The 14,299-nt window shown below is 38.6% G+C and overlaps 1 protein-coding gene across 1 annotated transcript; it reads right to left on the bottom strand.

Annotated features, from left to right (window-relative positions):
• Positions 1-12: 12 nt before the first annotated feature.
• On the bottom strand, positions 13-13,379 carry PPIG (peptidylprolyl isomerase G (cyclophilin G)). Its single transcript, XM_010192333.1, has 11 exons — positions 13,307-13,379; positions 13,124-13,198; positions 10,494-10,601; positions 9,956-10,000; positions 9,163-9,250; positions 8,304-8,333; positions 8,074-8,213; positions 2,638-2,842; positions 1,569-1,736; positions 948-1,032; positions 13-153 (listed from the first exon to the last, which is right to left on the bottom strand). Exons 1-11 carry the CDS (start codon positions 13,365-13,367, stop codon positions 13-15), a joined length of 1,146 nt encoding a protein of 381 aa, XP_010190635.1. The 5' UTR covers positions 13,368-13,379.
• Positions 13,380-14,299: the final 920 nt, after the last annotated feature.

The following is a 14,299-nucleotide window of genomic DNA, read 5'->3' as shown; positions in this document are numbered from 1 at the left end:
GAAGAAATAATCTTACTTGTCCCCTTTTATCCATCTTTCTCCACTAGACACTCTCATTCTCTGAGCTCTTTGCATTTCTTGCCTCCAATGTGGAGGAGTTTCACTGCGTCGGAACCGATCTCTTGATCTGGACCTGGAAGGTGTCCGATAGCGCTTGAAGGGAAAAAGAAAAACTCAGGTGTAAGTTTGCATTTCACACGCTGTGGCAGCCAAGCAAGACTTTTATCCCTGGCGGCTGATTCTACATAGCACCTAACGTGACAATTCACATGTACATTCCAAGTTTACATTAACAACTTACTAACTTCAGCTAAAGCAGGAATATAAAATGTCCAAATAGCTACTTTTAATGTAACTTCTATTTCAGGAGTTTTGTACTCTGCTGAGAGGTCTTCTCCTGTTGCTTTTAATTAGCACAAATGCAACTCACTCTTCTAAAAAAGGCATTTCTTCTTAGCTTTGACAAGCAACACACAAAAACAATACTTCACACTTTAAGGTTTTTACTAAAAACTCGAGGGATAGAGATTTCTATTACTAAAAACACTTGCTTCAAGCAGCACACAGCATGTGGCTTCACAGAATCAGAAGAACCAATCTGAGAGCTCCCCCCTGTGAAAAAGGGGAGAAGTCTTCCCGGCATTCCTGGCACTGATTCCGGACTGGTTCTGGTGTTCACCAGAACCCTTCTGAAGCTACTTCCACTCACGAACTCACCAGTAAAACAAAGAAAATTCTTGCTTTGGTTTTGTTTCCACCCTCCCGCCATCCTTCAAATAAACTCTGTTTTCTTCCTTCAAGACTCAGTCCCCAAATTAATTATGATGCAGCATAAGTCTTGTTGGTTTTTTTTGTATCAACCTTCCTAATAAAAATGGTTGATAACACCAGCAGGAAGACTGTGCTACCACCTTGTTTATTTTGGGGAAAAGACTGTAAGCATTTACCCTTGGTCCTCTTCCTTTGATTTTCCTTCCAGATCTGGTCACTAACAGCCTCCTCTGGTACGTTGACTGTGAATTTGATAGATTACTAAAAAGAATTTTTTAAGAAAGTGGTATTATTTATAATATCAAGAAAGAAGAGAAAATAAATCCAATTTTAAAACCCCTTCACAAATTAAGCTAAATGAAAACACAGATTTAATTTTATTTATTTATTATCAATGCAGACAAGTACAACCACCCAGCAAAAACTTCTGATTTTATGACCACAAAATATTTTACAAGTTCCCTACATTTTTCCATTTTGGAAAGAATAATAAATTATAGATTCAGATTGGACAGTTCCAATAAATTCTAAGAGAAGTTACAATGCATTTTACTTTCTTTTCCTTGAATAGGTAATTTTAAATTTTCCATTTACTAAACCCACTTTCAGAGCCTAAGCCTTTGTTCCAGGACAAAGACAACAGCTGACAATGAACTGAAAAATCCATCTTTCATCCAGCAGTGCTCAAAATACGGAATAGTTTAATAGGGAAAGGACTCACTCAACATTAAATCCTAAAGCAGTAATGTGACCACACCACTGTCAGCACATCGTCAGCCTCACAACAGATACATCACCTTTCTCTTTCCTTCTCTCTGCTTTTCCTCTCTTTCTCTTTCTCATCTACTTTAGGAGGACTTTTCCTCATCAGGAACCGGTTTTCAGGTACAGGAGGAATTTCTTCAGGACGGACAGTAGATAATGGCTGTGCTTCTGGGTTTTCATCTTCACTTTCACTGGATGAGCTTTATTTTCAAATTAAAAAAATATACTTAAAATGAGTTATTTGGATGAGGGAAGACCTTTCAATCTATTTAAATAATTCAGAAATTCTCTTAATTCAATACACAATGATACCACAAGAAACTTAGGAAACAGAGCTAGTTCAGAAGCAATTTTTTCCCCTATGATATCTTCACTCCAAAATATACAACTGCAGTAATTTCTGACCCACATTTTTTATCTGTGAATTCCAGTGGTATAACACTGAACATACATTCACTTTCTATTTAGATACTGCTTTTTAATTTTTTTTCTTTTAAAAACACTATCAGGACAGTCAAATTCAGATTTTACACTAGCATATATAACTGGCTACAACCTATTTTAATTCCAAGCAGCTGGTATAAACAAACCTGGGTGAAATGGGCTTGGTCCCACAGAAACAATGTTTAAGCAGCGAACATTTCTAACATCTTACTGCCAGCTTAGAAAAACATGACAACTTCTATATCACACTGAACTGTAAGAAAAGCTGTTACACTAGAAGTAACACTTTCAGAAGCAAGAGTAACTTCTGAGTTTTATTATCTTCCAGTGAAACCACAATCAGTTTTGCAGTTCAGAAACAAGCTATCACCACCCATTTCACCAAGCACTCCTGCAACTTTTGAAGCCACACATGCCTAAGCCCTGGTCCATTCCTTCACTCCTTCACCAGCTGGTGCACACATGCACATGGACACTGTCCTCTGCCATCATATCAGAAAAACTTCAGCTTCTGTCTGGAAACTGAGTATCTCTCAAACTTCAAAATACCTACTTCACTAGTCACACAATACTGTTCCGTAGTTCTAGGACAAGAAATTGGTACCGTATGGTGTATGTGTAACAAACGAAACCGAAATCTCAATCTCAAGACCAGACCTTTTCTTGCTTTTCTTCCTCTTTTTCTTTTCTTTCTTATGTTTCTTGGAATTTTTCTTGTGTTTCTTTTTTCGTTTTTTAGATTTCTCTTCTGAAGCACTCTCAGAATCCGATGATGAATCAGAAGATGATTCTGAATCACTAGAACTTTCTGAGTCACTGGATGAGGAAGACGATTTGTGTCTTTTCTTTTCTTCTTTCTTGGCTTTAAGTTAGAATAGCAGAGACACATTTTAGTATCAAACATTTCTAAACAGATATCAGAAAAATCAACTCATCTAGTACCTGCTCAAACTTCTTATAACTGTGTCATGAGACTACTTCATCAAAATACTTCAGAATAAATTGAAATTTTGGAGAAAACACTATTTCTCCCAAGAACAATAAAGGATATGTCTAGAAATATGTAAGAAATTTACAATTATTTTGTATTTAAAGAGTCCTAAAGTATCAAATTGTTACTGTGAAGAACTTTTAGAACCATGTAAGCTTTCAGATGGTGTTTTATACAACATAAGCTATGTATGAAGAATTATTTAAAGTTTACTTAGAAAGTATTTGTAAAAAAGAAATTTCTTTGGCTTCAGGTTTAACCTGACTTCACAGAAAACATTCAAATCACAAGTCACATAGACTAAACCGATTGCTCATCGAATTCAACTCGGAGAGAAGATTCAAATAACCAACCTCGCTGCTAAGCAAAACCATTCTTGGATCAGCCCTAATCCTCCAGCTCACTGTGTGCTGTTTGGGATTGTGTTTTTAAACAGAAAGATACAAATAACTTACAAACCATCCAGCATGAAAAAGAACCCTGCTAAAGAGCAGACTAGTCCATCCTTTCACCATTTCTTGTGTGGCTGCTAGAGCTACAGATCAGCAGCTTGCTGGCAATGTGATACTCATCTGACAGCAAATAACCCAAGAACAAACAGACCTTTCTATGCCCTTTGACTGATCCGAGACGTACTTAAACCATTAAAAGTGATGTAAACACTATTTCATAGTCGCACTAATTTGAAAACAAAGGAAGTCTAGCCTTCTAAGTTACGATGCTTCAGGTAGAGCAGTTAAATGATATGAATACTCTTCCAGTGTGATACAAAACTGCTATCAGGCTATTGTCCAGAAAATTAAAAGCTCCATCCAGAAAATACAGAAGAGCACAATGGCTGTCTTCAGGCTGCTGTAGCTGACTTTTCTAATAAGCATCAATTATTATTTCACTTCGCCATTGCAAAGATAAGCACATCATTCACTGCACAACACACTACGGCCACAGAGAACACAGAACCTTCACCACCGAACAGAAAAATATACCAAAAAATAAATACAGATGTTCAAACAGCCCATTTCCACGTCACAGCAAGCAATCCATATTTTAAGAGAACACCTGTTAAGACCTTAGAACAGGCTTCAGATCACAGACAGAAATTAATTTTAAAATTGCATATGAATCCTAGCTAAAAGCATCAGCCTGGTTTGGAAAGCTTTTAATAGCTTGCTCTATCCAAAGAATTAATGGTTCACAGAGGTATTATCTGATCTACATCAACATACAAGCAGTTTAAATGTAACCTCCCACCCCTGCTCTTCTGCACAAAACAGGTTAGGGAAAACACTAAGCACCAAAGACAGGATTACGACTCTGCAGCCTGTCTGCATCTGAAGTCTATTCAGACACAGAGAACACAATGTTTTCACACAGCAGAAAACAGAGGTCTGCCTGAACAGCCTATGTTTTTTTCTCTTGACAACCGACTGAAACACAACCTCTGGATTTCATAGGTTGTATCAGTCTTCTGGTAATTTCTGGGTGCAGTATGAAGTACCAAGCTATCTCACCTGTTCAGGGCAGCCTGCTGACTGACATCAGCTGGTTCTCATCAGATTATTTCGTTTCTTGCACAATGCAAGGACAGGTCTCTTATGGTATTTTTCACTTCTCTTGTTGGTCCAGACCAAAATACCTGGTCTCTCTTCTCAGATTTTTTTCTCAACATCCTTATTAAAGCACTATATTTAACAAAAAGTCTCTGTAATATTTTATCAGTTTTAGATTGTCTAAATATGTATACACACACAGACATTCACAGAGTGCAACAAGTACGTATTTATAGAAGAAAACTGAATAGCTTCACTGCTTGATTAAGGACCCACTGCTTCTCACAATGGAAATTATACACAGTCCTCACAGATGAACACTACCATTCTTGTTGATCAGGTAACGTCGTTACTGTGAGGAGTCCTGTATCACAAATGCCTCTGCACATCGATGTTTTTGTAGACAAACAACCTACCACACAACTCTGAACAGTTTCAGCTAAAGCAGAACAGTTTATACCTAGCGGCCAGCTAACTAGGGAGAAAAGTACTTTGGAACAGAAAAATCTGAAACAGCTGTTCACAGCAACCAGCTCGTGAAAGGGAACTAACACTGATGTGTAACAAGCTTGCAGAAGAAATGAGAACTCCAGGGGTAAGAAAAGACTTACCAGAATCACCACTGCCCAAGTCCACTCGTATTCCATAGATATTCCATGATTCCTAAATGTGTAACTTTGTACTCTGTATCAGTGCTTGACAGTTTGGACTGATACTTTAAAAACCAAAAATTGTACTTATCAAATGACCTAATTACAATATTGTTCTTTGATTAACTATGAAGGCAGCCGTAATCTGCCTTAATTGCAGAAAGCGCGCTTTTATGAGCAGTGACTCTTCAGGGACATCTATAAATAACACCAATGAAGATCATGAATCAAGCCTAGCACTGCTCTGTGCAGAATCCTCTAGAAACACACTTTTCATGAGGAATCTTCTTTGAGACTCTTGCTAAAAACTGCCAAATGCATAAACCTGTTTAATTCTTTCACTTCTTTTTGATTCAGAATGTCAGTGTCTTACATTCTAGAAAACATTCCAGATACACCTTTGACTAACCAAATTATCTCTAACAATGCATATAGCAAATAGCATATAATGCAAATAGCTTCTCTTGTTCATTTTCACCAAGTCATCCAACTTTAAGGAATAAAAACCTCTTCAAAAACAACAAAAACACCACAAAGGAAAAGATGACAAACATTCAACTTTTCTAGGTGATCATCCTCTCACATCTCTGGTGAAAACTTCTGAACTAGGCCTCTGCAATGTTGTAATTCTGACTGCTGTATCATTCAAGTCACGTAGCATCCAGTAAGTCAGCTCAGTCAAGACATGATCCACTCATCCATAAATATATCCATTTCTACACAGATAGATCTGCTTCTTTAATGAAGCACTTCATCATATCAAAAAAATCCAATTGCCTTTTCTCAACTTTAACCTAAAAGAAAAACATTTATACCAATCACTTAACTAATTTTAGTTGTTCCCTTTTGCCTCCAACAGTAACGTGCTACAAAGTTCCACTGTTTGATGACCTCTCATGACACTGCTCACCTCCCAGAAACTGTTCCTCTTTTCTGGATCCCCTGGCCTCTTCCATATATTGACAGGTCCAAGGGCCTCTCCTGCTCCACTTGGCAGCTTTAGGCTTCAGCTTGGCAAATTTCCTTCTGCTGATGTGATGACAAACTACTCCTACCTCCACTGCCTCAGGCCAGCACAGCTCATCAGTGGTTCCATGTTGTGCGTTGAGCAAACAGCTCCAGCCACACAATCACCTCTCACAGTAGGGGTGGATTTCCCTTTGCAGGGCCTACAGACAGCCTTTCCCCTTCAAGAGCAGGATTCTGCCCTGACCAGGATCTCCACCATGGTCTGTCAGGCAGCACCTTCATCGGGCTGGCTCACTGGTGCCCATTAGGGCCTCTATCTCCCTGCACTCAGCTCTGCCCTCCACCTGCCCAATCCTGGTGCCTAAGGCCTCCTCTTCCTCAAACACTCCCTGCTGCCCACCATTATCTAGAACTGTGCCTCACAGTCAGTTGAGTGGGCTATCCCATCATCCTGGCACCAATTTCTCTCTGTGGCACACCACAGCAGCTACAGTAAGCAGAGTCTCCAGGATCCCAGCAGTACTGAGGCAGAGGTACAAGGACACAGACAAATGGATAGGACAAGAGAGTCAGATCTTCCAGAAGCCTGTTCTCTTTTAGGAGAAGTTGAAGGAATAATAATAAAAAATAATAATTTACTTTATTCACTCTTTTGATAACAAGTACTTTACAGCACTGCCTAATGGCTTAAAGTAATCAGACTGCTCAGTGACAAAGCTTTCATTTAGCCATTCAATTTCAAGTGTTCTAGAGCAGACCAAAAAGGGAGTGTGGCAAACCAAGGAAGACAAATATACAGCGCAGGCAGCTCACCCACTGGCTTCACCCATTCTGTATCTGTATTGTTATATCTTATTTTCTAATCTACGCCACCCACGCATTCTCTAAAAGGTACCATACCCCTGAGTACTGTCCAGAAAAACAAAGTGATGCCTTAACACACAGGATGACTTCTGACTTAATCTAAGAAGTTCTAGAACCTCTGAGAAGTCAAGAGCCATAAGATAACTTTGCTTGGAATTCTGAGGTATTGAAGAGGTCACTTCAGTCTCCAAAGTCATCCTATTAGACATCACAAAAGGTGAACACAGAACTGCACCAGAAAGGAGAGGAAAAGCTAAGCAGCTCAGCTTTAAATACCTGTATTTTCGCTAGGCCAAAGAAACAATTATTCTTGTCTTGTGCTTCAATATCCTTGGTGCAACCCTTCACAGTACCTATCAGCAGAGTGCTACAAATGAAAAACCGTGATGATCCCTATCATAGCTCCTACCAAACATGTATCCTGGCTTTCCTCTGACATTCTCCAGACTGACATCATCTTAGATTGAGCCTTATTTTGTAAGAGCAGCAGAATCCAATCCCCAATAGCACGATCAGCTCTGGAATAGCAGAGCAGGGCATCCCTTTCAGAAAGAAAGGCAGATTCTGTCACATTCCTGTCTAAGAGTATATTTTACAGTCAGTTAAAAAGCAGATCTGCTAAAGGGCAATTCCAGGCTTTTCTACTCTAAGTGCTTGTTCTGAAGATTTACCTGAACGAAACTTGAAATAAGTTCAACACCTGCAAAAAAAGCAGCAGTTATCAAATGAAGTCAGACTGACATCAGTCTTCTTAACACAGCACTCTGCTTTCTATGGGACAAGTGCTTGCCAGCTTTGTACTAAAATTTAGCTAGTATAAGGAAAACCAAGACAGGAAAACCTCTGAAGAGAGCATATATGATTTTTTTTTAATGTTTTCTGCATAAACATCTTTTAAGTTTTTCAGAAGACAAACTGTACTGCAGCTTTATTCACCTTTTCCCTAGTTGCCCCTCCATCCTTTACAAACAAGTTTCTAAGTATCTTTACGAGCAATCAACAAGGAAGAAGAAAATGAACAAGGTTACCTCATAGTTTGCATCTGTATAAATGCACAGTTCAACTTTACCTTTGGATTTTGGAATTAACTCTCCACAACTCAGTATGCGTACTTCAGCATATGGTTTACTAGACGCATCTGTTTTCTGGTTTTCTATTTCTCTCACAACCTCCTGACCTGAGATGACTTGTCCAAAAACAACATGATGTCTGAAGAATTTGAACAGAAGTAAGAATTCTTAGTACGTAGTTTTCTCAAGGCAGTGCTCAAACAAATGTAAGAAGGTAAGAGATATTTACCCATCCAAGTGAGGTGTAGGTTTAGTTGTTCTGTTGTTTCCAGGTTTTCATTTAAAGAGAAAAACAAAGTCAGTATTAGTGGAAAGCAGTCAGCATTTGAAGCTGTCATATACACATATGAAGGTGAAAGTTATTTTGAGTGAATAAAATTAAAAGAAAACAAATATATATTATTCAAGTTTGCGTGCAGCTAAAAGCATTTAATGTTTTACACATTAAACTACCTATTCAATTCATTACTTTGATTACCACATTTTACTGAACAAACAAAAGTACACATACATTTTTAGACAGCATCCTCATGTAGGATATAATAAGTATTCTATTTATTAAATTACATAAATACTACCAGGAACAGATACAAAAATTAAGGCAACTGTCTTAGGGCAGGAAAACTGGAAATAATCTTCTATACATTAGAAAAACATCAGAAATCAAAGGAAGAAAAAAATATCCGTATGTACAGGTTATTTGACATAAAAGTAGAACTGCCTTTCTTTTTGTGACCAAAAAAACCCCTTCACTACTTTTGAGAACCCCCAGAGCTGTTTTGCTTCCTTCCAGATAACACTGGTTAGAAGAAAGCAGTAAGAGTTTTACAGGGAACTGCCAGGTTTGCTTTACTGCCAAAGTTAGAACACGAAAAGATCTTCTGCACAGACAATAAGCACTAAACACAGAAGTGATAAAAACAGTCAGGCTCCCTAAACAGCACATTAGGAAAATTGGTACTTTCATGCAACTTCGAAACACCATCAACTTTGGGTCTGCACAGGAGCCATCTTCAATATTTAAAAAGATCACATTTAGAGCTCACAAATGGTAAACGACACACGTTTCAGGACAACACAATACTTACATAAAGAACTGTGAACCATTTGTGTCTTTGCCTCGGTTGGCCATTGAAAGGAGAAATTCTTTGTTGTGCTTTACAGCAAAGCTTTCATCTAAAGAAAGTGTTTTCAGTTACTTTAAATATACCACATATGCTTAGATATATGCCATAATCTAAGTAAACTCAACCTTATTAAGTAAATCTGCTATTCACTTCAGTGAAAAGTTGTATTAAAATAGATTCAAAATAATAGCTATTTTAAAAACGCATTATTTCTTCCATTCTAAATAATGTAATTTAATAAGGAGAAATATAAATTAGTGGTTTACAGCCCAAGAGAAAACAAAAAGACTGAGTACTCTTGTTCAAGAGATTTGTTTCCTACCAACACTCGCAGAGACCTCATCATTTTAAGTTGTTGCTCTTTCTATTCTGCACATTCTGATCATTGTCTCTCTGGAGCAAAACAAATTTTTAACCTGTGCATTAACTACTAAGAAACCCCTCATTTTCAGGCAGTTTTGTTGTTTAATTGTTCTGGGTTTTTTTAATATACATGGATACCCAGTTTGATAGCAATCAAAAAGAAGTTCCATTTATCTGTCAGACACACATGAACTTACCAAGCTAGCACGAAGCATTTCAGGTCATTTTCATGTATGCTAAAATAACCTAAACTGGACAGTCAAAGGACTCTAAGACCAGACAAAATCTTAACAAAAACAATGGAGTTCAGGTTTGCAGAACAGAGACTACAGAATGTAAAGGTGATTGCCTATAGTAACACCAAAATGTAGCAGACTGATAGAACTCTTACCTTCAAAAAAGCCACCATAAATGGATTCTCCTCCCCTGCCATTTCCTGGAAAGAGCAAAAGTGACAGTTTCAACTTAAAACAGTGATTAAAAAGAGTCACGTTATGTGGAAGGTGCTTTGTAATACAAAATACTGATCCAACTGCGTTCAAGTCAGTGACATTATTCTCCATCATACGCAAAGAAGATCAAGATGCATCTTCATAGTTCCAAAGCAAATTTGAAAACAAAGTATTCTCCCATGTGTTCTGCTATAGTGTCCCTTTCTTCTTTTATTTCCCAGCAGCAGATATAGCATCCCACCTGCACATTTAAACCTTGCAACAGGAAGTACTTAGTACTCTGAAATAACAGAGTAAGTGGGGTGTGTGTAAGTTTGTATGTTTATTATGTAAGTTTTCATGTAAAGGTTCTTCTGCAGAAAAAAGGGAAAAAAGTAGGTGAATCACAGAATAATAAAAGTAAATGACGCTATGCAGAACTCCAGTAATATTCTATTACATAAGCATTAAAATTTTGTTCAAAGAGTCACATCGTACCTTCACTGAAGTCACCTCCTTGGATCATAAAATCTTTCACAACCCTGTGAAACAGACAACTTTTGTAATGCAATGGCTTTTGGGTAGATTTTCCTGTACCCTTTTCACCTAAAGGAGGAGGAACAAAAACCAGAATTACTCACTGCACCTGTAGAATCTTCACTATAAAAAAGCACTAAATAAGCACTTCATCAAAATCATCTACTAAGCTCTGAAAAATGAGCTTGTGAGACAGACACACACCTGGAATACCAGTAAGAAACTAGCATTTAAGAAAGCAGAGCAGAAACTACCTTCTGTCTCTACAGTTATACCAGAAGACCTCTTTACTGACATTAATATAAAACTCTGGTCTCTTCCATGCAGATTGATTGGAATTAAACAGCCAGTTTAGGTTTAAGATAACTGTCACTGCTCAGAAACATACAAAAAATACTCAGATTGGTTAAGGTGCCATAACAGCTCATAACAAAAACAAACGGAGAGGCAGAGGGGAGGAGAAGGAAATCTCTCTCTCTCTCCCCTGCTCATGATTACAAGTGCCATCTTCCTCCCTTATGGCAGCTCTGATGCTCAAGACCCATAAGCAGACTCTGCTTCAGCTCCAACACTATCTACTTTTCCTGCTACCTTCAAATAGACAAGGTCTCTGCTGAGTCAGCAAGATGAATGGCTCATGGCATGTGAATGGCAGAGCCAACCTCAAAGTAACAGTAAGGTAATCATTGGGAGTATGTTGGAAGGAAAAGGATCTTCTCTCAGTGCTTGTAAACCATTAAACTGCATCTTCCTAAAATCTTATTCTGAGCTATTAAACTGGCAGCTTTTGTCAGGGGCAGCTGCCTCTGAACGTCTCTCTAAAAGACTGGTGCCTCCATACCTTCCAATACCTGAAAGGTGCCTGTAAGAAATCTGGGGAAGAGCTACTTCACTAGGGCATGTAGCAATAGGATGAGGGGCAATGGTTTTAAACTAGAAAATAGTAGATTTAGATTGGATATTAGGAAAAAGTTCTTCAATATGAGAGTGGTGGATCACTGGCACAGGTTTCCCAGAGAGGAGGTGGAGGCCCCATCCCTGGAGATATTCAAGGTCAGGCTTGATGGGGCTGTGAGCAACCTGATCTGGTGACATTGTCCCTGCTCACTGCAGGGGGGTTGGACTGGATGAGCTTTAGAGGTCCCTTCCAACCCAATACATTCTATGATTCTATGATACGGCTCTGACTAGCTGGAAGACACACTTTTGATGGGTACTTTGATAAATGTGAAGCTGCATCTGTTCCACTAGCTCAGCCTAACATAGGTATGCCAGAAAACATGGAGCTGTTGATCCCTGTTTTAAGAAGATAGCACATACTTTTCAAAACTGTCTGAAAAAAATGAGTAAGGAAAAAAAATAAAATCAAAATTTGAATTAATTTGCTGATGATCAATATAATAAACACTCTGCCCATATATTTTCCTCACTATTCTTAAATATGTTAAAGTAGCAAAGCAGTTCAGCATCTGAATTTGATTTTGAAAGCAAGCAATTAAGTATGAACCTAGCGGTACTTGTTCCTGACCTGCAATGCTATTGAAAGACTAAGTCAGAGATTTAAAGCAGCAGGAGGGAATAACACCTTTATGCAATAAATGTGACTTCTGGGCAGTTTATAGCAGGTAAAAGTGCCACAGTCACATGATAACGTACCCACAGCCACTACAAGGAGTCACTTTAAGGTTCAAATGTGTTAACAAATTTTTATAATCTGATTTTCTGCCCGTAAACCTAATGTGAGATCAGATAATACCCACATTCTTGCAGACACCATGAGTGATGCACTATGTGCTCTAGCTAACTTGACATGAATTACATACCCACACCTGATTCAGATCATATTAGTACTGCTGAGTGATTCAGTACTAACAGATACAGAGCCCTGACCTGAAAAACAACAGAGCTGGAAGGAAAGGAAGCAGAAAATGCTGAAGACAGAAAGCATGCATGCTATTTATGTATTCACAAGATTATTCTTGTGGTAATAAATTTAAGTTTTGCTAAACTTTCAGCGTTATCAACAAAAGCATGCAGTGCACAGGACAGTAATTCTGTTTGTAAATGCTTCCAGGAGAAAATCTTCTCAGCATTTTGTTCAAGAAATAATCTGAATTTCAACAGGAGTAGAAATCACCAGTCTCTATCAACAAAGAAAAACCAGAATGAAGAAAAAAAAACCACAACAACTAATGAATACCAGCAATACCTTTTAAATACCTCAAAATATCATAGGATTGAAAAGTCAGTCTGCATGGCTGACCTCTTACTGGGCACCTCTCAGGTCCGGGTGATGTTACATAATGTGGACAGTAATACCCATGCTCGTAACAGAAAATCCGCTTACTGTGTCCGTATTTAAAGTTGATTAGTGTATGCTCCCTGCAACATACTAAGCCAAAGCTACAACTGCTTTGGTCGTACACCAGACACAGATGAGAAGTCAGATAGATCTCTAGAGGTACCAAGCACCAATGTCTTACATATTTATTTTAATATGTAAGAAAATGTCAGGAAAAACAACAGACATCAAACTAGCTAACATAGTATTACATTTTAAAAAAAAATTAAAAAATTAAAAATCTACAAACCTGTGCAAAGGCAGCGGAAATTCTCACACGTCTTTGGACACACATCTGAAAACAGTTCAAAGACCACTCTTCCAGCTAGAAAGAAAAGAGACACATTTATTATGAAGTTAGCTGGTATTTGTGTTATTCTCACATATCTTATAAGAATATCACGTTACTGAATGAATATTTTAATTTTCTTACCGGGTACATTGTTGATGGCTATGTCAAAAAAGCAACGAGGTCTCTGGACCTTTACTCCCATGGCTTCAAATGTTTAATTACTGTAAGTAATAAAAATAACATTTAGTTTTTCCTTCTGTGTAGTGAAACTACATGTAAGTCAATGTAGAAGATTTTACAAAAACTGCACAAAAGCAAACCTTCAAAGTAAAAACAGACAGCAAACACAAGTATTTTAAAGGCTCAGAAAACACAGAGTATTTTAGGTCATTTTAGGGCTACAAAGATGATCAAGGGAGTGGAGCATCTCCCTTCTGAGGAGCGGCTGAGGGAGCTGGGGCTCTTTAGTTTGCAGAAGAGGAGACTGAGGGGAGACCTCATTCATGTTTGTAAATATTTAAAGGGTGAGTGTCACGAGGATGGAGCCAGGCTCTTCTCGGTGACAAACAATGATAGGACAAGGGGTAACGGACACAAACTGGAACACAGGAGGTTCCACTGAAATTGGAGAAGAAACTTCTTCTCAGTGAGGGTGACAGAGCCCTGGACCAGGCTGCCCAGAGAGGTTGTGGAGTCTCCTTCTCTGCAGACATTCAAAACCCGCCTGGACGCCTTCCTGTGTAACCTCATCTGGGTGTTCCTGCTCCGGCAGGGGGATTGGACTGGATGAGCTTTGGAGGTCCCTTCCAATCCCTAACGGTCTGGGATTCTGTGTCATTTTCAAGTACTGTACTCCTCAGGAATACTCTGGCTGCTACAGTCCACAACCCAGTCCAGTTCATCTCAGTTTCTCTTAATTATGCAGGCCATGAACTACAGCTGCTCAGGAGGGAACACACTGCTCGTCTAGGAGCACAGAAAGGCGGACAGCCTAGGACAGCGAACTCCTTCAGCTGCTGCAGGTGAACACCAACTGCGCAAGCCACGCAGGCGTACGTTCAAAAATACCACACTTTTCGCCACAGATAAAGAGAATGGTCCAAGGGTGGAAAAATAACTTAAAGACTGTTACAT

This window comes from Mesitornis unicolor, unplaced genomic scaffold (assembly GCF_000695765.1).
Source record: "Mesitornis unicolor isolate BGI_N332 unplaced genomic scaffold, ASM69576v1 scaffold11489, whole genome shotgun sequence".
Taxonomy (NCBI): domain Eukaryota; kingdom Metazoa; phylum Chordata; class Aves; order Mesitornithiformes; family Mesitornithidae; genus Mesitornis; species Mesitornis unicolor.
Note: the sequence above shows the minus strand (reverse complement) of the source record. Positions and strands in the feature narration are given on the sequence as shown.